General features: G+C 41.0%; 1 protein-coding gene across 1 annotated transcript in view; it reads right to left on the bottom strand.

The window, feature by feature from the left end:
- Positions 1 to 26,293, bottom strand: part of LOC122549508 (regulator of G protein signaling 22-like) — a 117,389-nt gene that overhangs the window by 57,548 nt on the left and 33,548 nt on the right. Inside the window, exons 8-11 of the mRNA XM_087985824.1 lie at positions 22,718 to 22,872; positions 16,992 to 17,103; positions 14,744 to 14,869; positions 3,566 to 3,760 (exon numbers count right to left, since the gene is read on the bottom strand). Coding sequence (XP_087841950.1) covers positions 3,566 to 3,760; positions 14,744 to 14,869; positions 16,992 to 17,103; positions 22,718 to 22,872 — 588 coding nt within the window. The remainder of the gene's footprint in view (positions 1 to 3,565; positions 3,761 to 14,743; positions 14,870 to 16,991; positions 17,104 to 22,717; positions 22,873 to 26,293) is intronic.

The raw sequence follows: 26,293 nt of genomic DNA, 5'->3' as shown, positions 1-26,293 counted from the left end.
GAAAGGTCCTTAGTTGGTAGGATTAGGGAAAACCCTAAGGCTTTCTATAGGTATGTCAGGAATAAAAGAATGACTAGGGTAGGAATAGGTCCAGTCAAGGATAGTAGTGGGAAGTTGCGTGTGGAGGCTGAAGAGATTGGGGAGACACTGAATGAATACTTTTCGTCAGTATTCAATCAGGAACAGGACATTGTTGTCAATGTGAATACTGAGTCACAATTAAGTAGAATGGATGGCTTTGAGGTATGTAGAGAAGAGGTGTTGGATACTCTGGAAAGGGTGAAAATAGATAAGTCCCCTGGGCCTGATGGCATTTATCCTTGGATTCTCTGGGAAGCAAGGGAGGAGATTGCAGAGCCATTGGCCTTGATTTTTATGTCCTCGTTGTCTACAGGAGTAGTGCCAGAAGATTGGAGGCTAGCAAATGTGGTTCCCTTGTTCAAGAAGGGGAGTAGGGATAACCCTAGTAACTATAGGCCGGTGAGTCTCACTACTGTTGTGGGCAAAATCTTAGAGAATTGTAAGGGATAGGATTTATGAACATCTGGATAGGAATAATGTGATCAAGGATAGTCAGCATGGTTTTGTGAAGGGCAGGTCGTGCCTCACAAACCTTATTGAATTCTTTGAGAAGGTGACTAAGGAGGTGGACGAGGGGAAAGCGGTAGATGTGGTGTATATGGATTTTAGTAAGGCGTTTGATAAGGTTCCCCATGGTAGACTACTGCAAAAGATACGGAGGTATGGCATTGAGGGTGAGTTGGAGGTTTGGATTAGGAGTTGGCTGGCTGGAAGAAGACAGAGGGTAGTAGTTGATGGCAAAGGTTCATTTTGGAGTGCCGTCACTTGCGGTGTTCCGCAAGGATCTGTTTTGGGACCATTGCTGTTTGTCATTTTTATAAATGACCTGGAGGAGGGGTTAGAAGGTTGGGTGAGCAAGTTTGCGGATGATACAAAAGTCGGAAGAGTTGTAGACAGTGAGGAAGGATGTGGCAGGTTACAGCGGGATATAGATAAGCTGCAGAACTGGGCAGAAAGGTGGCAAATGGAGTTCAATGTAGCTAAGTGTGAGGTGATTCACTTTGGTAAGAGTAACAAAAAGATGGGGTACTGGGCTAATGGTCGGATACTTGGTAGTGTGGATGAGCAGAGGGATCTTGGTGTCCATGTACACAGATCTTTGAAAGTTGCCACCCAGGTAAATAGTGCGGTGAAGAAGGAATATGGCGTACTGGCTTTTATTGGTAGAGGAATTGAGTTTCGGAGTACTGAGGTCATGTTGCAGTTGTATAAGACTCTGGTGCGGCCGCATCTGGAGTATTGTGTGCAGTTTTGGTCGCCATACTATAGGAAGGATGTGGAGGCACTGGAACAGGTGCAGAGGAGGTTTACCAGGATGTTGCCTGGTATGGTAGAAAGATCGTATGAGGAAAGGCTGAGGCACTTGGGGTTGTTTTCATTGGAGAAAAGAAGGTTTAGGGGTGACTTGATAGAGGTGTACAAGATGATTAGGGGTTTAGATAGGGTCGACAGTGAGAATCTTTTTCCACGTATGGAGTCAGCTATTACAAGGGGGCATAGCTTTAAATTAAGGGGGGGTAGGTATAGGACAGATGTTAGGGGTAGATTCTTTACTCAGCGAGTTGTGAGTTCATGGAATGCCCTGCCAGTAGCAGTGGTGGACTCTCCCTCATTATGGGCATTTAAGCGGGCATTGGATAGGCATATGGAGGATAGTGGGCTAGTGTAGGTTAGGTGGGCTTGGATCGGCACAACATCGAGGGCCGAAGGGCCTGTACTGCGCTGTATTCTTCTATGTTCTATGTTCTATTTTAGGATTCGAAGAAGAGAACTTGGTCAAACATACAAAGAGTTTGAAAAGATCAAACAAAGTTTGACAGGTGGATAAGGGCACTAAAAGTAGATCAAATATTTGATGCTCTTAGACAGCAATTATTTTGGAGATGTTCAAAAATTCACATCCACAAGAACTCATGTGGAAGAGCAAAGATAGCCTTCTGGTATTAATCTCACCAGGGCAGATGACGGAATTTGAATTCAATAAAAATCTGGAATTAAGAATCTGATTGTGACCATAAATCAATTGTCAATTGTAGGAAAAACATTAGTGTTCACCTGGTTCACTAATGTCCTTTAGGAATGGAAATTGCCATCCTTACCTGGTCTAGCCTACATGTGATTCCAGAACCACAGCAATATGATTGATTCTTAACTGCCATCTCACCTAGCCTGTGACATCCTCATCCCATTAAAGAAAAAAATGTTCGGACTATAAAGTTAGCAGTGGAAATGGCAGATGATTAAGAGTTGGTTCATAAATCAAAGTTTGGCTTTCAACATTAGAAATTGGGGAAAAGAGAAATACTCAATTGGTTAGGGAAAAGGAGATTGCATTGAAAATAACAAAGATAGTTTACCAAAGGGTAAAAAGGAAGCTCAAGAGGGGAAAAGGGCAGTAAAAAAGCTCAGGTGTTTTCACTGTAATAAAGTAAGCCACATGAAGTCGCAGTGTTGTTAGTTTTAAAAGGTACTGGGAAACTGATGTATGAAAACAGCAAAAGCCAGTGAGCTTTGCTGAAGTGGTAAAGGAAAGCTATAAAAGAATGTGGTTGAGAAGACAGTGCCAAATCTCCTCAAAGAATTTTCTTGCGTGGGTAAGGTTTACTCATGTTTGCTAGGAGGAGTATGAAATGAAATTAAGATTGTAAGAGATACGGGAGTAAGTCAATCTTTGATGGTGAGATATGAGGACTTCTGTAATTCAGAAGGAATATTGCCAGAAAATGTGGTGATATGTGGAATTCATGGTGAGAAGAAGTGTTCTTCTCACCATGAAGTGAGATTGAGATCCGGTGAAAAATGGTGAAGTGATGCTAGGAGTAACAGAGAAATTCTCAGAAAGATAGTTTATCCTTGGTAATGATACTGCTGGATCACTGGTGAGCATGATGCCTACTGTGGTTGAAAAGCCAGTGGAAAATCAGGCAACTGAGGTGTTACAGGAAGTATATTTTGGGACTTTTCCCGAATGGATGATAACAAGGTCACAGAGCCATAGGTTGAAACAGGAGTAGAAATCAAGGAGTAAAGATAAGGAAGTTGAAGTTCAATGATCAGAAACTATGTTTGCTCAAGTGGTTGAGAGTAAATAAGAACAGGTGGAGGACATATACATCTCTTAAAACCACAGTATCATCACACCAGACCTTTAGTTGTAGCTGAGAGAGAGAGAGAGAGATAGCTTTCACAGCCAATTTCAAAAATCAAACAACTACTGAAAGTTAAACTAAAACCCATGTTCTGTGGCAGCCTGACTCCACCCATTCATGCTTCTATTGCTCTAATTTTTAAAATAATATAAGGCCTCACAAGCTGCTTATTTTATTGGCTTGGAAGAAACAGATCAATACCTATGCCTCAAAACCTCTCTTCAGAAAAGCCAGGACAAAATACACCTCTTAAAGCCGTAGTATCATCATAAAAATATTAAATGGTCTATTTTGAAGCTCATTGAAAAAGAGGTATTTGGATATACCAACTGTACCTTTCTGAATTTCGACATGTCCATTTCAATCATGTGCATCCAAGGTACCAGTAGCAAGATGAGAACATATACCTCCACATCATCGAACAGTTCTTCAAAAGGTGGCTCCAGCTCTTGATAGATTATTTTCTTGTTTTCTACACCAATTTCCACATCTTCTGGAGATTTGTCAACAATGTATTTAGCAAAAATGAACTGAAACAAGTGGACAAATTGTGAAAAGGTAAGTTTAGGATCAGGTTTTAGTGGTATCTTAAAACTATTTTTGAAAAGTGCTTTTCAGATGTAATAGGCTGAATGGCCTCCTAATGCACTGTAACGATTCTGGTATTCTTAATTCCTGCAATCCAATTCCTGGATTGCAGAGTTAGTCATAAAAAAGGCGGGTCAGTAACTAGAGAAATTTCTGCGCTACCTAATCTGGATTGACAGCTGTTCACCCTCTGCTTAGACAATACAGAATGCAACAATCTTAATTTCACGAATTTGTCGTGAGATATGGTAGGTTTTATGAAAGTCATGATAAAACAGCATTTCTGCTTCAACAATCTGTTACATGGAAATAAAGTTAACAAGAAGTCTATTCAAGATTAAAGCCAAGTAGGTCACATCTATTAAAGCAATCATGACCTGGTGCTTGCAATCCTTGGGCATGTAGAAACTTCAGAATACTTCCTGTGCCCTGTGGGGTTGATATATGTATCTCCAGCTGCCTTTGCTTCAGGTGTCAGTTCACACTTTCGATGGGCAAGTGTAATCAGTGTGGAAAATCAGGATTACTAAGAGTTTTCGGTATTTATTTATTACAGTTGTGAGGTTCATAAACCTTTCAGACTTTGGAACTGTAGCTTTATATTTAGGACAACTGAAGGGGGATGTACATGACCTATTCTACAAATAGATGATTAATCATTCAAAGTCAAAAAAAAATCACGCTTGTAGACAATGGATGTTGTCTCTGAGTCTACAATAAATCGACCAAGTCTTCCAAGTCCCATAAAGGTGTTGTTGGTTTCGGGATTATTAGCAGTAGTGCTACAAACCTTTTATTTATTCTAAGATGAAAGGCAGTTGGGAGCAAAGATAGCTCGATATAAAATGTGTTTCACGCTGCCATGACGAAGGCAGAAGAAATCATTTGTGAGATCAGATGACAGGTTTCCTTGCAAATCCTTATCACAGGAACTTAAAACAAAAAGTGCTGGAGATCACAGAAGGTCAGGCACATCCATGGAGAGAGAGCAAGGTAACGCTTTGAGTCGAGATGACATTTCATCAGAGCTGATGTGAAGTGTGGAGGTGACAGCATTTATGCAATAATGGGGTAGGGGTATGATGTTGATTAGGCGGAAGTGGGTACTGCAGATGCAAGTACTTGCCGGAACGTTTCAGAGAACACCTCTGGGACACCCGAACCAACCAACCCAACCACCCCGTGGCTCAACACTTCAACTCCCCCTTCCACTCCACCAAGGACATGCAGGTCCTTGGACTCCTCCATCGCCAGACCATAGCAACATGATGGTTGGAGGAAGAGCACCTCATCTTCCGCCTAGGAACCCTCCAACCACAAAGGATGAACTCAGATTTCTCCAGTTTCCTCATTTCCCCTCCCCCCACCTTGTCTCAGTCAAATCCCTCGAACTCAGCACCGCCTTCCTAACCTGCAATCTTCTTCCTGACCTCTCCGCCCCCACCCCACTCCGGCCTATCACCCTCACCTTGACCTCCTTCCACCTATCGCATTTCCAACGCCCCTCCTCCAAGTCCCTCCTCCCTACCTTTTATCTTAGCCTGCTGGACACACTTTCCTCATTCCTGAAGAAGGGCTTATGCCCAAAACATCGATTCTCCTGTTCCTTGGATGCTGCCTGACCTGCTGCGCTTTTCCAGTAACACATTTTCAGCTCTGATCTCCAGCATCTGCAGTCCTCACTTTCTCCTCCATGATGTTGATTAGTTGAGATTTTTGACCTAGTTCGCATTAAGTGATTGGAATGTGAGAATGGTAGAATAATGATGTGTCTAACTGCCAGACTGAAAAGAACTGACAGTCCATCTGTGGTAGAGGGAAGGGGGAGAAGAGAGGGTGATAGAGAGTGTAGCAAGCAAAGCTAAAAGAAAGGGAAGGAATGGGTTCATAGTTTGAAGATGCTCAACTCAATATTAAGTCTAGAAGGTGGTAAAGTGTCTAGTTTGAAGATGAGAAGTTGATCCTCCAGTTGGTGCTGAGATTCACTGAAGCACTGCAGCATACCCATGCAATACAATTGGACATGCAAGCAGGACACTATGTTAAAATTGCTGGCTACAGGAAGGTTGGGGTCATGCTTGCACAAAGATTGAATGTGTTCCGCAAAGCAGTCATCCAGTCTGCATTTGGTTTCTTCAAAGTACAGTAAGCCACATTTGGTGCAGCAAATATAATACGCAAGATTGGAGGAGGTACATGTGAAATGCTGCTTTACAATGGTGACAGTAAGGACTGCAGATGCTGGAGATTCGAGTTGAGAGTGTGATGCTGGCAAAGCACAGCAGGTCAGGCAGCATCCAAGGAGCAGGGAAATCTATGTTTCGGGCAAAAGCCCTTCATTCAGGAGGGCTTTTGCCCAAAACGTAGATTTTCTTGCTCTTCAGATGCTGCCTGACCTGCTGTGCTTTTCCAGCACCACACTGCTGCTTCACAATGCCTGTTTAGGTCCTTGGAGGTGAAGGGACAGGTGTAGCAACTTCTGCGGTTACATGGGAAGGTGCACAGACATGGGGTTGCTGTTGGTAATCGAGGAATGGACTAGTGTGCCCGGGAAAGAAGAAGCGGAGTGAGGGGAAGATGTGTTTGGTGGTGGTATTCTGATGGAGTTGTCTGAAATGGCAGAGAATGATCCTTTGAATGCGGAGGCTGGTGGGTGAAAAGAGAGGACAAGGGGAACCCACTCATGCTGTTGTGAGTGATGGGAAACGGCAAGGGAGGAAGCATAGATGGTAAGTCAGATGCTGCCCCCTCCACACTTCACTTCAGCTCTGATGAAAAGTCATCTAGACTCAAAAATGTTAGTTTGCTTTCTCTCCATGAATGCTGCCTGACCTGCTGTGATCTCCAGCATTTCTTGTTTTTAGTTCTGATTCCTGCATCTGCAGTAATTTTCTCTTATCACAGAAAGACAGTTTTTCTTTGTAGTCTGCAGTTATCTGAGTGTCACAGTATAGGTATTAGAGGCAGCTCACTCTATTTTATCTGAACAAGAGAAAATACTGACTCCATTGCGCACAACATAAAAAAATGGGTGGAACTTAAACTCAGATTGAAATAACTGAGTTTGTGAGGACTTAACGGAGACTGGAAGGTGTGACTTGCTTTAGCAAGAACATCCTTCACCATGAAAGAACTAGATTAGAAATTAACCCCTGGGAAATTAAAATAGAAGTAACTGATTGTAATCTGGGAACAGCCGAAGGCAGCTTGCCATAAAAGGTTTAATTCTGTGGAGAGGATGACGTGTGTTAAAAACAAAAGAGACCAACAGATTTCTGTAATGTAAAGTATAAATTGCATGCATGAAGAAAACAATGACTTTTGATGTATTCATACAAAAGTTTAAAATGTCAGCGTTGATTGCGAAAGCTTTCCACAAAAGAACGACTTTAAATGTCTTCCAGTCGTTAATAAAGTTATATTTAAAAGCAGTGGCAGAAAAGTTGGAAATAAACTTAAAATTTGGCACAAGCAAGGCAGAAATAGTTGAGCTTTTCAAACTTGACAGAGACAAAGATAAATCAGATACATTACAGAAGACATAAAATGCTGGAGATCTCAGAGGGCCAGGCAACATTCACAGAGAGATAGAAAGCTAACGTTTTAAGTCTAGATAACTCTTCATCAACTTATGTTTACTTCACCAACTTGCTTTCTGGATTTTAACACACAGTCCTAAGAGAACCTAAGAATATAAGAAATGGAAGCAGGGAGGACCACACAACCTACACACACACACACACACACACACACACACACACACACACACACACACACACACACACACACACACACACACACACACACACACACACACACACACACACACACACACACACACACACACACACACACACACACACCACACACACCAGAGGCAGTGATAAACCGTAAAACGGTGGGTTGGAATTGGGAGTGAAGTAGCTGAGAAGGCGATAGGTAAGTGAAGGGGGTGGTGGGGGGGAGGCAATGGTGATAGGTTGAAGGGGAGGATGGAGAGGATAGGTGGGAAGGAAGATGGACAAATAGGACAGTTCAAAAGGGCAGTGCCGATTTCAAGGATTGGATCTGGGATGAGGTGGGGGGAGGGGAGATGAGGAAACTGGTGAAGTCGACATTTATGCCATGTGATTGGAGAATCCCAAGGTGGAAGAACACCCCTTGTGTCAGGTGATTTGGATTTGGCAGTAGAGGCGACCCAAGACTAGCATGTCCTTCGTAGATTGGGAGAGGTTGTTAAAGTGGTTGGCTACAGGCCGGTGGGATTGTTTGGTGTGTGTGTGTGTCCCATAGATGTTCCCTGAAACATACCACAAGTTGGCATCCTGTCTCCCCAACATAGAGGAGACCACATCGAGAGAAACAGACACAGTAGATGAGGTGTTTGGATGTGCAGGAAAATCACTGCTAGATGTGGAAGGATCTTTTGGAGCATTGGATAAAGGTGAAGGGGGAGATGTGGTCACAGGTTTTATATCTCTTGTGGTGGCCAGTCAAGGTTCCGGGAGTGGAGGGTAGGTTGGTGGTGGGGGTGGGATGAACCTAACGAGGGAGTCACAGAGGGAATGGTCTCTACGGAATGCTGATAGGGGTGGTGAAGGAAATATATCTCTGGTGGTGGGGTCTGATGGTAGGTGGCAGAAATTGTGGGGATAATACGCTCAATCCACAGATTAGTGGATGAAAGGTGAGGACCAGTGAAGTTCTATTGTTGTTGTGGTTGGAGGGGTGGGGTTCAAGGGCGGAGATGTGGGAAGTGGAGGAGATGTGCTGGAGGGTACTGTTGATCACCTAGGAGGGGAAATTGCAATCCTTGGAATAGGAGGCCATCTGGGATGTCCTTGAGTGGAAAAGCTCCTCCTGGGAGTAGATACGGCGGAGGCGGAGGAATTGGGAGTAAGGGATAGAGTTGTTACAGGAGGAGGGATGGGAGGAGGTGGGTCCATGTTGAGTCAGTCACCAGAGATGGAAGCAGGTCCAGTTGCAGGGTCCCATTACCAATCTCCAGCCACAGGTAGACACCAGGCTCAGGGTGGGCAGAGGATCATGACACAGAAAAAGTCATATCCCCTGGACACAACATATCACCTAAATCTCTGAGCAACAGTGTCTGCAAAGACTCTTTTCCAGATAACCGTGGGCAGCACGGTGGCCCAGTGGTTAGCACTGCTGCCTCACAGCGCCTGAGACCCGGGTTCAATTCCCACCTCAGGCGACTGACTGTGTGGAGTTTGCATGTTCTCCCCGTGTCTGCGTGGGTTTCCTCTGGGTGCTCCGGTTTCCTCCCACAGTCCAAAGATGTGCAGGTCAGGTGAATTGGCCATGCTAAATTGCCTGTAGTGTTAGGTAAGGGGTAAATGTAGGGGTATGGGTGGGTTGCGCTTTGACAGGTCGGTGTGGACTTGTTGGGCCGAAGGGCCTGTTTCCACACTGTAATGTAATGTAATGTAATCTAATCTAATCTAATAACTCATCACATCCCACACACTAATATAAAATGCATCCCTTTATCTCAATGACACACTGTTCTCACAAAACTTTAGACTTAACACAGCAACAGCAGAGTGATTTTTGAATATTTCTATGTTTGATTTATATTCTAGAACAATTTAATTTGAATTCTTATCTCTTGCCTGTAGCAATATTGCACTGAAGTTACTTGTTACTGCATGTAGTTTGGTCCTGTTTGTTAACACCTCAGATAAAGTGCATAAGTGCCTCCGAAGCTTTTTAAAATTGCTTCTAATGCAGCCTACCACATTTACTGAATAAAACCAACCAGAATATCTTACTTTTGTGACATTTTCTGCCTTTTCTTATCTTTCCCATTTATTACCCCAAAACACTCTTTAAGCAACTCCTCAGTCCTCCATCCAGATCAGGATCACCAAGCATTGCTAATTATTTTAATACTCTTTATTTCATAGCTTGCCTGAGCTTGTCTCCTGAGTTTGAAAGGCTGAAAGACTTCTGTATAAAAAAGTCGTTGATACTCTTTCAGGTCAAACCACAGGTTGATGCAGTTCTTCCATAACTGCAAGAGAGTGAGGAAAAAAATGATTTCATATTTTACACAGCAATACTGTTCAAACTACCAAGGAAGTTAGCTTAGCACAGTTGACTGGACAGCTGATTTACAATGGAGATTGATGCCAAGAGTGTGGACTTAATTCCTACACGAGCTTAGGTTATAAAGAACCTCTCTTGAAGAGTGGTTAAACCACCACCAGTCATCTTTCCCGAAAGAGAGAGCAGTCCTATGCTCTGGTGACTTTATCTTTTTATCCAATCTACCATTCTGCATAGCTATTGAAGTCTGAAACAGGTTCACAATGATAATTGATGAATTCTACAAAAAAAGTTAAAAATTAACTGAACACCATGCAGTCATGTTGCTTAAGACAGCAAGGAATACACTATACAGAAATGTCCAGCAACCTTTGAGGGATAATTTATTACATTACAATCAAACTCAGAACTAACAGAAGCTGGGAAGAGAGCCTGGAACAGCACATCATTAAGGAGCAACTCTCTCAAATGCATCAGATTAGTCTCCACTGCTGCATTTACAGTTCGTTTTCAACCCAGCAGAATATTTCTGTCCCAGTGGAAGTGGTTGAACTCAATTGAGCGAGAGTTCATAAATAAGATTCCTGACGTCAGGATAAAGTTTTGAAAGGAAGTTGTCTGATCTTAAAGGGTAACCACCTTTCTGGCTGCAGTTGTCAGGAAGCTTATCTGCATGTCGAACACCTCCTTAAAAACAGAACTAGCTGGAATTAAGTGTTTGCTCTCAATTAACTTCCAGCCAAGCGAGAAATCCATCCTTTCAGATACCTGACCACATAAACCAGAATGTTCTGAGGAAGAGTCACCGGACTTGAAACGTTAACTCTGATTTCTCTCCACAGATGTTGAGACCTGCTGAGCATTTCCAGCAATTTTTTTTTGTCCCTGGAAATAATCTTGAGAATGAGTGTAAACCTCAAGTGCATGGTCTAAATATTTTCTCATCAACCTGCTCAGGGATGTTATAAAACACCTCTGAAATAGCTGGAAATTGAACCCAGGCCTCTTGGCCCAGGGATAGTGACACTACCACTGTGCCACAACAGCCCTTTCATAGGCTTGGTATGTGCTTGGTATGTTCTTGTGAACAACTTCAGGCATATATGTTACTGATGTGAGGCAATAAGAAGGTGTCATTCTGATGGGAGAGATGTTCCTCTCATTTCAATTTCAGATAAACATATCAGTACCAAATAACAACAGGGCAAGTGAATATATATTTCTGGAAGTGTAAACTAAATTTATATATTGAACACCCATGACATCCACCTGCCCTTGAAATGTCTTCTGCTTTATTTGCCTATCATGATGTTGAGTTGTGACCCCAATGTCCATGCCAGAGGAGAAGGCAACGTACTGACTGCTACACTTTGGTGACTTTGGAGAGTGTCCTCTGGAGGCTTGGGCAGGATGACAGTCTGCTACACAAATCGAGGTGTACTGCACCTTTCTTGAGGTGGCTTGACTGTAGCCAATGAGAGAACAAGTGGAGGGGAGGCGTAAAACCTCTGGAGTCTCGTGAGACGTAGCACTCAGGGAAGCTCCATTTCTCTGCAGGTGCTGATGGCACTTTTCTGCCTCCTTGAGACAAAGGGATACCTGAATTAAGTTTGAATTTCCCCTCTTGCTTTACTGCTGACATAGGCTACAGCTATGGATTCCAGATTTGCACATGTACCTGCCAGCCACTGTAGGTTATGCAGGACTTGGATCTTAAATGTGGCCTCCAATGTTCTCACGGAAGTATCCTCACTTGCTTTTTGAGGCATTCCTATTACCTCAATGGCTCAGGAGGTGTTTCAATTTCCCCTGCAAGCTCTGTGGCCTGTTCTTCATTTGGATGGTATACCCCACACTCCTCCATTGGTTTGGGCCTGCCCCCTCCTGTTCTAGATCTATCTTGTTCAGCAAACTGAGCAAGAGGATTGAGAATGATGTAATGACTACACCAGCATTTTAAAGGTATCCACAGCATGACAGAGCACTCCCCATTGAGTGATTAGGAAGCACATTGCTCAGGAACAGGTCGAATATTGAGTGCATGAAGTGGCTGTTAGTCCTTCCGTGCACATTATAATGTATTGCTGAGGCTTGCAGGTGATCATACCATGTGACGTACCTATGCACTGACACAGTTAGACCGAGTGATCTTCCTATAAGTCAGCGGTGAGTTGAGGATTCCATGTATCCTTGAGATATGCAGGAGATAGTTTGCACTTCCTGCACTGGTTCTGGGTTTTTCTGTATGTGTCACCAGCTTAGGCCTGTATTAAGGGTTTACCTCAGGCCTCCTAAAACTAAAGGGACATCCTGCCGTCATCACTGGGGAAGTGACTCTTGCTGCTTTCATGGTTGCACCAGACCAGAATCTCTAGCAAGGTATAACTGAGCTTTGGGGCCAATTTCTGTCTATTCTGAGGCATCTTGATAGACTGGGGATGAGCAATACAGGCTTCAGAAATCCTATGGGTTTGCAGTGAGTGAAGGACTGCCCAATTGGCCTTCAACTATGACGCCTGTACCTTTGGCCCCAGAAGATCCTGGCATCGGGTGAGAACTTCCTTTAAATTTGTCAATTAAACCACCGGCTTAATAGGGAGCTGAAAACCCATTTTGGGTTATGTGTAAGTGATGACTTCTAATGTGCTCGATTGCAGTACTCAGTTTAAAATGAAATATTCTGTTTGCAGTTTCAGTGTTTGTTTCCCTAGAAACAAAGAAGATCAGTTTCCTTTCTCTGATTATCTTTCTGGTTTCCATTTAGTCTCTATTTTCAGTCAGTGTTCTGCTTCAAGAAATACAAAAATTGCTCACACAGTTTCCATCAAAATTTTGAAGATATAAGGTGTTCTCTATTAGGAAAGTAATTTGGGAATTGATGAACAGTTGCACCATTTTTGAAAAATGCAATAAAAACAATAGCATCTGACCCATCAAGTGGATTAATCGCTACTCTCAAGATGGTCATGGCGAAGAAGCATCGCTTGGGCAACTCTGCCCAAGGGCTCGTCCACATCCCTCTGCTCTTCTGGTCGCAGAGGCATCAGTAGTAGCAGACCCTCAAGCTCCTGGCATGGGGTGAGGACTGCCTTTAGGTTTGCCAATCAACTCACCCAATGAATGAAAATGGCAGCAGAGGCCTGGGGGGCAGTGAGGCTGAGTAAGTGTTGAAGGAGGAGGTCTCTGGTAATGGCGGCATCAGTGCCAGGATGAGGCAGACATGGCTTCACCCCAGCCCGAGTCTCCTGGTGAGTGAGGAGTAGTCTCAGGCTTAATCCCCTGGTCCTGACTCATAGGCTGAGTGGAGGCTCCAGGTCAGTGGCTAGACATGGGTGCCTGATGACAGAGGCAGTGTTGATGATGTGTGTGGTCTCAGTGCAGTGCCCTGTACCACTGGAGGAAGCTGCATCAACAAGATTGGCCCAGTGTGAAATCATGGCAGCAGTGGCATTGGATGGATATGAGATGGCGCCGGAGGGTGGCGAATCTTAATTCCAGCGGTGAAGCGCATTTGCAGCACTGCCATTGGTTTAGTAGCAGGACTTGGGGTGGTGGTGGAGGAGCCTGATCCAGGCCCACAGTTGAGCTGGAAGCGGGAGCTGTTCGCAATGAAACCCCTAACTTTATTGAGATAAGACTATAATTTTATTGTTTTATTTTTCTGACTTTATATTCTGTCTTTTTGTGTATTTTCTGCACTAAGAGTGGCGACACTAAATAACACTTTCTACTGTATTTGTAACAAATACAGGTGACAATAAATAAATCAAAACAAATCAAACCCATTTTTGTGTATCATCTGTTTAAAACTTTAAACCATGTAGAAATTCTTCCAGTTTGAGGGCATAGTTCCTCACTCCATGATACACAAACAAGGGATGAGCATTGCGCTTCTCCCACATCTCTTTGTACTGTGGTGTGGTCATAATATGTACTGGTGGTCCTTCTTCCTAAATATTAACAAGTTTATTTGAGCATCATCTTAAAGAATAAAGACTGTTGCAAACTAGTCATTTAGTATAATATAATCATACACTGAGAGTCCTTCCTAACCTGTCCCTCAGCATCTTTCACTGACCCAATACAGTTCTTGAGTAAAGCTATGATGTTTGAAAGTAAGATCTTGAAGCACAAAGGTCAAGGGAAATCTGGAGCTCTCTTTCTCGAAAGACTTTGGATGCTGAAAAGTTGAAAACTAAGACCAACAGATTTTTTTTTCCAGCAACAGCGCCAAACAGTATGAAGCTAAGGCAGCATTAGGATCTGGATCACCCATGACCTACCTGACTGGTGGATCAGACTGAGAAATGGAAGAAAAAAGTAATTCTGTATTCTTCAATTTTTCCTTAGCTTAGTAAATTTTTTTTATTCCTTCGTGGGACTAGAGTATCGCGAGCTGGCCAACATTTATATCAACTTGGGCTTCCTTGCGTATACTGCCCAAGTGCCTAGATATTCTTAGTGTGTGATCAACATAAATGGATAAATATAATAGCACAATGGCTAAAATTCATCTGAAGCACTTGTTCAACAAATAACAATGAAGACATTGGCCAAACTCAGAATGGCCAACAATCTCTGTATAATTCTATATAAAACATCCAGTCTAACTATTGAAATATTAATCAAGTTATGACTAACGTTCTCAATAAAATTATGTGTAAAATTAGAAGCATATGAAAAATAGCACTGAAGTTCACTTGATTTACAAAGAACAGTCTTGGCAACATTAAGCCCAGCAAACTTGCTAGCTTGGAAGTGAAATCACTTTAGTTTTGAATTGGATGTCACATGGCAATTTTATTTTCAAACCAGTTAAAGAATAAAACCACTAACACAATATATATTTTGTTTACCGGATTTCCTGTTTGTTCACAAAAAGAAGTGAAAAGGTATCCAGTCCAGTTTTCCTTGTGCAGGGCCTGCAGCAAGTTATCCATTTTATAATCACATAAAGCTTCTTGGTAATTTGTGATCCGCATCTGTAGAAACATTTGCAGATAGATCACTTTAATTCAGCACCAGAAAGCATATCATGAACAGATTAAAATAAAACAACTTTAATATGCGTGTATTAAATGACAGTTTTGAAAGCATGTTAAACAGCTCAACAAACACAGCTGTCATAATTATGCATTTGGATTTAGCAGTAACCTTCCAGAGGTTTATCAGACAAGATAGTCTCAAGTGCAACACAGAGAATGCTGGATAAGCTCAGCAGGTGGAAAGCAGTATGCGTGGAGAGAAAATAGAATTAATGTTTTGATTCCATTGTGACGCTTCTTCAAAACTAAAAGATAATTGTAAAATGTTTTTTAAATATACTTTTGACAGAGATGGAGGAAGAGCAAAGGCGTAAATGGTATAGAGTCCCATTGCAAAAGACAAAGGGAGTATTAATGGTGGTGTAAGAGAAAAAGAGTTATAAAGTGAGTGCAAATTGAGGTTTGAAAAGGAGAGAATGGGTCCTTTCTCCCAAAAAGAAAGTAAATAAGACACAATCAAAGGTAGCTTTGGGGAAGAGCATTTAAATAAGATGGAGAATAAACATAATGAGGCCAGTTTCTGAAGTTATGGAATTTAATATCGACATTTGAGGCTGTCAAGCATTTAAGCCAAAAATGAGGTGTTGTTTCTCCAGCTTGCTATGTGCTTCATTAGAACATTGCAGTAAGCCCAGGACAGAAATATTAGCATGATTGCAAGTTGGTTTATTGAAATAACAAGCAACTAGCAGATCAGGGTTAAAAGTGAAGGCTCTGAAGGATAGTTTGCGAAACACATACTAAAAGATCACCAGGCAGAATTTTGGAAGAAATTGCTGTCAACAAAGGAGCCTGAGGAATTATGCTTCTTCAGCCTGATCAACCAAGTGAAGTTGTAAAAGTCTACTATTGCTTGTTAAGTATATCTCATTCTTTAATAAGCTTCTTTTTATTTAATATCCAAGAGTTCTGTCTTTCTGAATGGTTAAGTCTTGTTAAAACCAATGTGAATTTTAAATGCCAAATCGGGGTGGTTGAAATCAATCAAGCTACAGAGAACAAGATCAGATGACATAAATCTTTCCAAACAATCTATATTGGCATGATGACCTCTTCCTCATCTGTGAGTAGTGATAGAAAGTTAGTTTGCAAAATGTTTCTTGTGTCTTTCCTTATTTTAATTGGCAACATCTCTGTTATTAGTTGTCAAAGGATTGATATTACTCTTCACCACAGTCCTCTTCCTAACATAATTGTGAAAGAATTGTTATGTTGATTATTATATCCATTATACATTTCCTTCCATAATTCTTTACTGGTTATTACATTACATATTACTCTTCAATACATTGTTTATATTTGCCAAGTACTCTGGAATGTTTTGTAATTGCGTATACTTTTAATTTGATTTTATCTTAAACCATCTGTGGCAAGAAGAATTTTCTTCCTTTTGGAGCATAAACTGGTTCCCTGTTACATAAATCCTTTTTTAAACATCTCCTACTGACTTTCTGTTATTTTAATCATTAACAGGTTTACCCACTGTACTGTAGAAAAACAAACACAATAATACAGTTATTGAAAAAGTAAAATAAAAGCAGTAAATGACAGAAATACCCAGCAGGTGTGATAGCAGTTGTGGAAAGAGAAACAACATTAATGTTTCAGGTTGATCACCCACTGTCTAGTAACACTGGGTGGAACACTGGTCATAAAAGTAACTTTAAAGTTTTAAAAAATGTTTTCCACCCCTTGGGAACAGAATGTTGGCCACCTATTCTTAGCTCAGGTCAAATACAAATCAAGTTGACACAAAGTATAATTTCAGCAAATAGTTATTTAAAGTTTATATATTTTGGACAAAAAAAAAAATTGATAGAATAGCAGGAATCCCAGTAACACTGCCATATATGTCATAGGGCAACAAAACTCCATTCAAGCCACAAATGTTCAATCACAATGTCTGATTCTGCATGATGGCCATTGCTAGAAAAAGATAAAAACTGAACTATGAATCATGATTTAATAGGCCTGTTCATTACATTTTGCTCAGTATCGTACAGCTGAATGTAATAAATGCCTTGTTTTTCTCAGTTTATGCGTCCTACTGAGTACTTACCAGCTTCTCCAAATTGCTATTCTGTTTTGATTTATGTAACTTTAGATTTTCAAAAGCAAATACAGAATTTGCATCGTGAGACCAAATGCTGCCAACTGAAGTGAGAAGGTTACTGTTGGAAAGGAGATAATGACAACTTAGTAAAAATAATTGAACTACCTAAAATAAGCATTTTGTCAAAAGAAAATCCATTAAGAGCCTTTCAATATGGGGTGAATGCACAATTAGAAACTGTTATATGGGATTATTGTTTTTTTTGGTCTTTAGGTCAAAGATATAGGACAGTGCAGTTTGAATATTTGTCAATTTAATGAGTCAAAAATAAAGAGCCAGAAATCATTGTATATTCATATTACAGTGACCAGCATGTTTTAGAAAAAATAGCTAGCCAGCTTAGTATCTCTGATTTGTCAAGCTAGTGGATGAGGCAAAATAAAGAATATTTTCTTTTGGTCAATTTAAAAATAGCAGATGGTCTGCCTTTACCAATTTGGCTTTTCCCTTCTGATTTTCTCACTGTCTCACCCTTTTGAGAAATCATTTTGCAGACCCCCAAAAAGTCACTAATAATCCTCTAGGGCCAATATATCTCAGTTTTTCTCAAATTATGATTGGTTCAAGGACTCCCTTAAAACAGATTAGTATTCCCTGAGTCCTCCATCTAAATTATAATTTATACTTATGAAATTAAATTTACTGATGTACGATTTCTGAATGGATCAATCTAGGTTTCCAGAAGCTGATGTTACAATAAATTATTCAGTGCTTCTTCACACTTTCGTCTTGTCTCAGATGCAGGACAATTCTCAAAAAGGTGAAGTTAAAAATCACACAACACCATGTCATAGTCCATCAGGTCAATTTGGAAGTACAAGCTTGCAGAACACTGCTCTTTCGTCAGGTAGCTAGTGGGGCAGGATCATAGGACACAGAATTTATAGTAAAAGATCAAAGTGTCACATAATTGATGTGAAGTATTGAACAAATCTAAATTGCTGTTAAGTCTTTAATCACTTAGAATGGGGATACAGGTTTCGAGTGATTAATATGTACTTCTTTCAAGTCACGGTTAACACTGCTTCCTCACAGTGCCAGGGAAACGGTTTCGATTCCAGACTAGGGTGACTGTCTGTGTGAAGTTTGCGTATTCTCCCTGTGCCTGCGTGGGTTTCCTCCAGGTGCTCTGATTTCCTCCCACAGTCCAAAGATGTGCAGGTTGGGTGAATTGGCCATGCTAAATTGCCCATAGAGTCCAGGGATGTGTTTAGATTAGATTACTTACAGTGTGGAAACAGGCCCTTTGGCCCAACAAGTCCACACCGACCTGCCAAAGCGCAACCCACCCAGACCCATTCCCCTACATTTACCCCTTCACCTAACACTACGGGCAATTTAGCATGGCCAATTCACCTAACCTGCACATTTTTGGACTGTGGGAGGGAACTGGAGCACCCAGAGGAAACCCACGCAGACACGGGGAGAATGTGCAAACTCCACACAGTCGCCTGAGGCAGGAATTGAACCCGGGTCTCTGGCGCTGTGAGGCAGTAGTGCTAACCACTGTGCCACCATGCCGCCCACTAGTGTCAGTTAGGGGTAAATGTAGAGTAATAGGGTAGGGGAATGGGTTTGGGTGGAATACTCTTCAGAGGGTTGGTGTAGACCTGTTGGGCTGAAGGGCCTGTTTCCACACTGCAGGGATTCTATTTGTTCTGACGGTGCCAACTTCGACAAGGGAGCTTCCACAATATCCATCTTCTTCCTCAACTGAGGATTCCCCAGCACCCTAGTAGACAAGGCCCGCAGCTGGTTGTGACCCATCTCCTGCACTTCAGCCCTCACCCTGTCTCTTCTTTCCTGCAACAGTGATAGGGTCCACCTTGTCTTCACCTATCATCCCAACAGCATACACATCCAGATGATCATTAGCTGCCATTTCTGCCACCTCCAGCACAATGCCACTACTGGACACATATTCCCCTCCCCTGTCAGTCTTCTGCAAGCATTGTTCCCTGCAGGACATCCGGTCCACTCCTCCTTCACTCCCACTATCCTCCCCACAGTCCCATGTCACTTTCTCCTATAACCACAGAAGCTGTAACACCTGGCCATTTACTTCTGTCCTCCTCATTATGTCAAGGACCCAAACACACCTTGCAGATGAAACAGCATTTTACCTGCACTTTACACAATCTAGTCTAGTGCATTCACTGATCATAATGTGGTCTCCTCTACACTGGGGGAATGAAGCATAGACTGGGTGACTGCAATGCAGAACACCTACATTCTGTCTGCAAAAAAGACCTGAGCTCCCAGTTGTCATTTACATCGACATATGAACATATTCCCTGGCCAACATCTCTGTCTCATGCTTGCTGCAATACTCCAGCAAAGCTCAGCGTAAGCTGGGAAAACTGTACATCATTTTCCTCTTGGGAACTCCACAGCCTTCTGGACTCAATATTGAGTTCAACAATTTTAGAGCTTGAAGCACATTCTATCATTTTCTACCCCAACTCCCACACACCAGGCCTTATTATCACATGGTCTGCTATTACAAACAAATCATTGTTAGTCACGAGTAGTCCCCATTAGTAGGTATTCATTCTCCACAGCTGACCATTCCCCACTCCTTTGTCTGTCCAACTGTTCTCTCTCTTTGGGCTCTATCTCCACCTATCATATACTCCTTAACCCTATCTTCTGCATAAAAAACCTTCTTCCTAATTACCATCAGTTCTAAGGAAGGGTCACTGGACCTGAAATGTTAATTCTGATTTCTCTCCACAGACGCAGCCAAACCTGCTGAGCTTCTGTTTTTGTTTCTGATTTTCAGCATTTGAAGTTCTTTCGATGTTTGTCTTAACCTTTCAGCCTGTCCCATTGTGATATGGTGCAATACCATTCCACCCATCAAAATTTGATCACAATGTTTTACAGCATCAGTGAGAAAAAAGTCAATAGTTGAGATCAATTCCCAACCTCCATAATTGTACATCCAAACAAAATTGTTGACAGTTCCTAACTCAAGTTATGTCCACCCCACAACCCCTCTGTTTACTAACCTACACTGTTACTCAACAAGAATCATTGTGAGTTTATAATTCTCATCCTCATTTTCAAGTCCTGCCTGGGTCTTAATCCTCACCACCTTTCCACTTTTCCATGCTCTAAATCTTTATTTCTCTCTAGTTCTGGCTCTGAATGACTCTTCCTTTGATGAACATGCCTTCAACTGCCAAGGAGTTAGACTTCTGAATTTCCACCATAAATCTCTGAGCCCCTCCACCTCTCTGTATTCCTTTATCCTAAAAGATTCTGCTGTTGCAAAGATTTTGGCAATTTTCCTAATATTTAATCATAGAGGTTGGTTGTAAATTCTCACGAAAAACTTTCAGAAATTAATTGAACTATCTAAATGGAAGCTGTTGTCAACTCTATTTCTAATAACCTTGTTAGGACATCATTATTAGGTGGATAGCAAGATTTGTCATAATGAGGATACTTGTGATTTAATACAGAATCCTGGTTGTCTTTTCTCATTGGTCCTCTTTGGGATATGGGCACGGTGGGCAAATCTGACATTTGTTATCATTCCAAAAATGGCATCAATGAGGTGTTGGTGTTGTGGCAAATGTTTGAACAACTGCAGTCCTTGGGTTTACATACATCCACAGTGCTACTGGGAAGCCAGTGCCAGGATTTCATGCAGCAAAGCAGAAAGAAAGCCAACACAGTTTAAAGTTAAAAATCACACAACACCAGGTTATAGTCCAATAGGTTTAATTGGAAGCACTAGCTTTCGGAGTGCTGCTCCTTCATCAGGTGGTTGTGGAGTACACAATTGTAAGACACAGAATTTATCGCAAAAGTTTACAGTGTGATGTAACTGAAATTATACATTGAAAAATAGCTTGATTGTTTGTTAAGTCTCTCATCTGTTAGAATGACCGTAACAGTTTCACTTCTTTCATATGTTGATCCCTGTGGGGCTAACACCTTCAACATCTTATCTGGCCTGACACCAATTGTTACAGTTAACCTGAGAATGTAACTTTTAAAAAAGGTTTTGTGATTTACATATGAAAGAAGTGAAACTGTTATGGCCATTCCAACAGATGAGAGACTTAACAAACAATCAAGGTATTTTTCAATGTATAATTTCAGTTACATCACACTGTAAACCTTTGCGATAAATTCTGTGTCTTACAATTGTGTACTCCACAACCACCTGATGAAGGAGCAGCACTCCGAAAGCTAGTGCTTCCAATTAAACCTGTTGGACTATAACCTGGTGTTGTGTGATTTTTAACTTTGTACACCCCAGTCCAATACCAGCTTCTTGGAGGGTAATTTGCAGGGGATAGAACAAAGGACAAAACAACACAGGAGCAGGCCCTTTGGCCCTCCAAGCCTGTGCAGTCACATTTCGCCCTTCTAAGCTAAAACAGTATCCCTCTGTTCCCTCATTATTCATATATTTGTCCAGCTGCTTCGTGAATGCTGCTATTGTGTCTGTTTCCACCACCTCCTCCAGGCACTCATCACTCTTTGTGTGAAAAACATACTTTGCACATTTCTTTTAAACTTCCTCTCCTCGCAACTTGAATCTGTGTCCCCTAGTAATTGACTCTTCCATCCTGGGAAAAAGCCTCATTCTTTCCACTCTACCCATGCCTTTCACAATCTTACAAACTTCTATCAGGTTGCCCTTCAACCGACTGCATTCCAGTGAAAACAAACCTAATCTATCCAACCTTTATTCATAATTAAAATTCCCCATCCCAGGCAACATCCTAGTAAAACTTTTCTGTACCCTCTCCAAAACATCCTTCTGTTAACGTGGTGATTGTGGGATGATGTTTCCAGGCATCTGCTGCACATGTCCCATGAAGTGGTGGAGACATTCAGCTATGCAAAGGGAGAGAATTCCATCAAATTCCTGACATTACTGTGTAGATGGTGGAGAGATTTTGGAGAGTTATGAGGTGAGTTAATCACTACAGAATTCCCAACCTCTGATCTGCTCTTGTAGTCACATTTTTTAAGTGAAGTTTTTGACGATGATACTAGAGGATTTAATTTTGGTAATGCCATTGAATATCAAATAAGATGACTATATCTTCTGTTGGAGATGGGTCATTAATCAGACACTTGTGTGCAGTGATGTTACTTGCCACTTTTCAGCCCAAATTTGAATGTTGTCCAGGTAATGCTGCATGCAGCCATGGACTGCTTCACTATCTGAGGAGTTAAAAATGGTGCGGCCATCAGTGAACATCCCCAATTCTGACCTTAAGTTGGAAGAAAGCTTATTGTTAAGAAACTGAAAATGGTTGGGCTGAGAATATAAACTTCAGGAAAATTCTGTAGCAATATCAGAGGGTTTTGATGATTGGCCTCCAACAGATTTCGATTGTGTTCAGTCTAATTTCAACCAGTGGTGAGTCTTCCCCTAATTCTCAATTGACTTCATATTGTGAGAGCTGTTTGATGCCTTGCTGATCCAAATTCTGCTTTGATGTCAAGGGCATCGAGTCCAAACCAAAGCCTAACTGTTCTAAAATACCTTACGTGATTTCATGTGTTAACCTACTAAATTCTGATTCTTGAATTGAGATATGCAAGTTAAAAATGCAATGCACACAAAAGGTATTTTATCACTATCTCATGCTATTCGTATTTTAACAAGCCATTCCCCATTAAAACATGGCATGTTGACTCACTCCTTATTCACCACATTATTGGAAAGACTCTCCATCATCTTTTCAAACGATGTATTTTCTGTTTCGGGTTTTGGTGGATTTGGTTTTGGTGATACGTGAGTTGCAGAATCTGGTTTGAGTCCCCATGCTGAATATTTTTGCTGGTTATTTTCATACTATTGGAAATATTGCAAGAACAGAACTAAATTAAGAGAAATTCACAGGCTTGTTTTCTTTTCTCTTGTAACAGAATCTAATTTGTGCAAGTGATGGCAAAAAGTCTATGTTATACACTACACAAGCCAAATATATTTTTTAAGCTGTCATATTCAATCATTTCTGATTTTCATTCTTGTACTTTTCCAGTGTTTGATACTTCCTTTATTTGTACAATTGCTACAAAATTGGCCCTTGTGTTGCCTTTCTACACTAGAATGTTTTATGTAACAATGCACCTCCTCCCCTTTGAGAGAAGTATTAAATCATTCAAGCTAGCTTTAACTTGTGCCCACCACACGTGAATTTGGACTCCCTGTTGAGCCATTATAACACGATTAAGACTGGCAGCATGCTATAACCATGATTGCTGTTTTTAAATGGTAAAAGATTTGTTTATTATGATGCTGGCCTTTTCACTGATCTTTGTAATTATGTTTGATTGTTTAAGTCATTGGTTGGAGCTAGAAAGTCCAGTTATTGACTCTACACAGAGAAGATTATAAAAACAGATTGTACATTGTCACCATTCATTGGTATAGTGTTGGAAATAAAGCCCAGCTATTCCCGACATAGTCACAGAAGTCAAAGATTTTAAAAGTATTCAAAGATTCCCCAATATACCAGACTTTTAGATCTAGGTTGACAGAAAACATGGACCAGCTTTTGGTATTTTAGAAGAGTTACTATTTATTACAAGTGCTTAGACACTAGTTATAGATAAACAGTTATAAACTGTTGACATATAACCTGAGAAATTAAAACTCTGGTCCGATTATATACTCCCCTTTTACACAGCCAGACATACATAGGCAGGTATAACAACACTGAGGGAAAAAAGACTGGAAAAGCAGTGTGGTGGTTCCTGCTTACTGTTGAGATGATTCTTCTTAATCTTGAGCTGGTCAGAATGCTGCTTCTCAGTCATCATTCCCCAAATGCTTCCATTGGTTTGTCAGAGGAACATTATGGTTGGTTGGTTTAAAAAATAGTCTCTGACTTATCAATTAAAAGTCACAGCTTACAGCAAGTGCTGAAGGAAAGATTAACTGATTTTCTTCAAATTTCATGAGGCTGATTGCTTTGTTGGTGACCAGTTATTGAGATGAAGGCCTTTTGCCTGCCAACAAATATATGATGACTTCTTGTTAGCAAAATGGAGAGAAGCTCGGTCAGACCAGAAAAAAAATAGCAGCTAAGCAGCAGTCAAAAACTCCCTTGGTACTCTAAGTTCAACCCTCCCACATTTTATATACTCCTCTAAGGTCTCTGCAATATTGAGCCCTCATTATCTGCCTTAAGTTTCTATATTTTTCTCAATGCTAACCTTGGGTGTCCTTTGAAATCCAAGGTTCTTTGGTCTTAGTCCTGCCCTTTGTCTTTAAGGGAACTTATTTTCCTTGTACTCTCAATATTTAATTCTTCAATGTCTCCTTTTACTCTGACAAAGTTTTGTCTGCAAGTAGCTGCTTCCAGTCTTCTTGGTCCAAATCGTATCTTATCTTAGCCTTTTCCCAATTTATTCCTGGAACCTCCCTAACCTCCTAAACCTAACTGATTTATGGTCACTATTTCCAAATTCTCCAATACTGATAAGCTTACTACTTACTTGGACTCATTCTTCAATGTTAGGTCCAGAACTTCTTTATCCCTTGTTACTCCTCTTATGTACGGGTTAAAATAGTTCTGTTTTAATAATTTTTGTTATTGGCCTACCTTGCACACTAACACTATCCCAGTTAATATTTAGGTTGTTAAAAAAAAACTATTATTATTGCTTTGTATTTATTACACTTCTCTGTCGTACACACCCAAATGTGTGTTTGCCATTTTGAGTTTTCTACTTCATCCCATATGATCTCATTTGGTGATCCTTCTAAGATATCATCCATCCTCACTTCTTTAATAGATTCTTTGATCAATATTGTAACCTGATAAATATCTGGCCTTAATTATTTCTTTTTTTGTCTATGCTCCTTCTGTCTTCCAGACTCACTTGTGTTCTACTTCCAACTCAACTTCTCTACCCTCTGAACTACTTATCAGGATTCCACCACATTGCCAATCTAACCCATCCCAACAGCATTAGCAAAGGTTCCCTCAAGGATGTTCATCCATATATATGTGTGGTTGGTTAAAACTCAACCAACTTATATAGGTCTCACCTTCCCCAGAAGTAGTCTCAATGCTTCAACAATCTAAACCCCTCCTTCCTGCATGATTTCACCAGCCACAAGTAGATCTACTTTTTACTATTTTTATATTCACTACTGCATCACACCAAGACTAATCTTGAGATTACTCTGTTTGAAGTCCTATTTTTCAGGATTTTAGGGTTTTAATTTGAAAGTTCACAACCATACGTGCTTTGTCAGGACTGAGAAGGGGTTATTTGAAGCTGAGAAAGTCTAGGTTCAGTTATATGAATAATTAATGAAGAAGTTAATAAATGCTCAAGAATCAAAAGAAACAATGCATTCACATCCTGCTCTAATGTAGAAGTCAGGACTGTACACAATAATACAGCTGAGGTCTAATAAGTATCCTATTCAAGTTCAACATGGACTCCTTGCTCTTGTACTCTACGTCCCTACTAATAAAGCCAGAGTACTATATGCTTTATTAATTGCTCTCTCAGCTTGTCCTACCACCCTTAATGATCAATGCGCATAAACACCCAGATCTCTGTGCTCTTGCCTCCCTTTAGAATTATAGAATTGCTTTTGATATTGATTGCCCATCAAGGTTGTTCTTACCAAAGTGTATCACCTGACACTTCTCTGGATCGAATCTCAGATGTCAGCTATCATCCACTCCACCAACTTGTCTATGTCCTTTTGGACTTGACTTTGTAAGGAACACAACATAACTCTGATAAAGTCAGGAGTTGGGTTTATTTTGCATTTTACCCACATGAGGGGGAAGGGGCCACGACAAAGCATATACAGAGAAATAGACTCCAAAAGGATTAAGTTATTAATATTTGAATAATCTCTAAGTAAAAAACAGTAGAAGGTTACCACTCTAGCAATGTCCTTTCTTATAGGGTCAAGCCCAAAATTGGAATTAACAGTCTCTAATTCTGCATATAGGATGGCTGCATATAGGATGGGCTTAAATTAATTCAGCAGGGGTGATGAGAACCAAATTGTAGTTTGAGTACACAGGAAATCGAGAGAAGTGAAGTCAGAACTAAGGTTTCAAGGTCACAAGAAGGCAAGCAAGAAGTTGGTTTGAAGTGTGTGTACTACAATGCCAGGAGCATCCAGAATAAGGTGGGTGAACTTGCAGCATGGGTTGGTACCTGGGATTTCGATGTTGTGGCCATTTCAGAGACATGGCTAGAGGAGGGACAGGAATGATTATTGCAGGTCCTAGGAT

The sequence above is a fragment of the Chiloscyllium plagiosum genome, unplaced genomic scaffold, assembly GCF_037043375.1.
Source record: "Chiloscyllium plagiosum isolate Xiang-an unplaced genomic scaffold, Cpla_swu_hap1 HiC_scaffold_4, whole genome shotgun sequence".
Lineage (NCBI taxonomy): Eukaryota > Metazoa > Chordata > Chondrichthyes > Orectolobiformes > Hemiscylliidae > Chiloscyllium > Chiloscyllium plagiosum.
The sequence above is the reverse complement of the archived record's forward strand: the minus strand, read 5'-3'. Positions and strand labels throughout refer to the sequence as shown.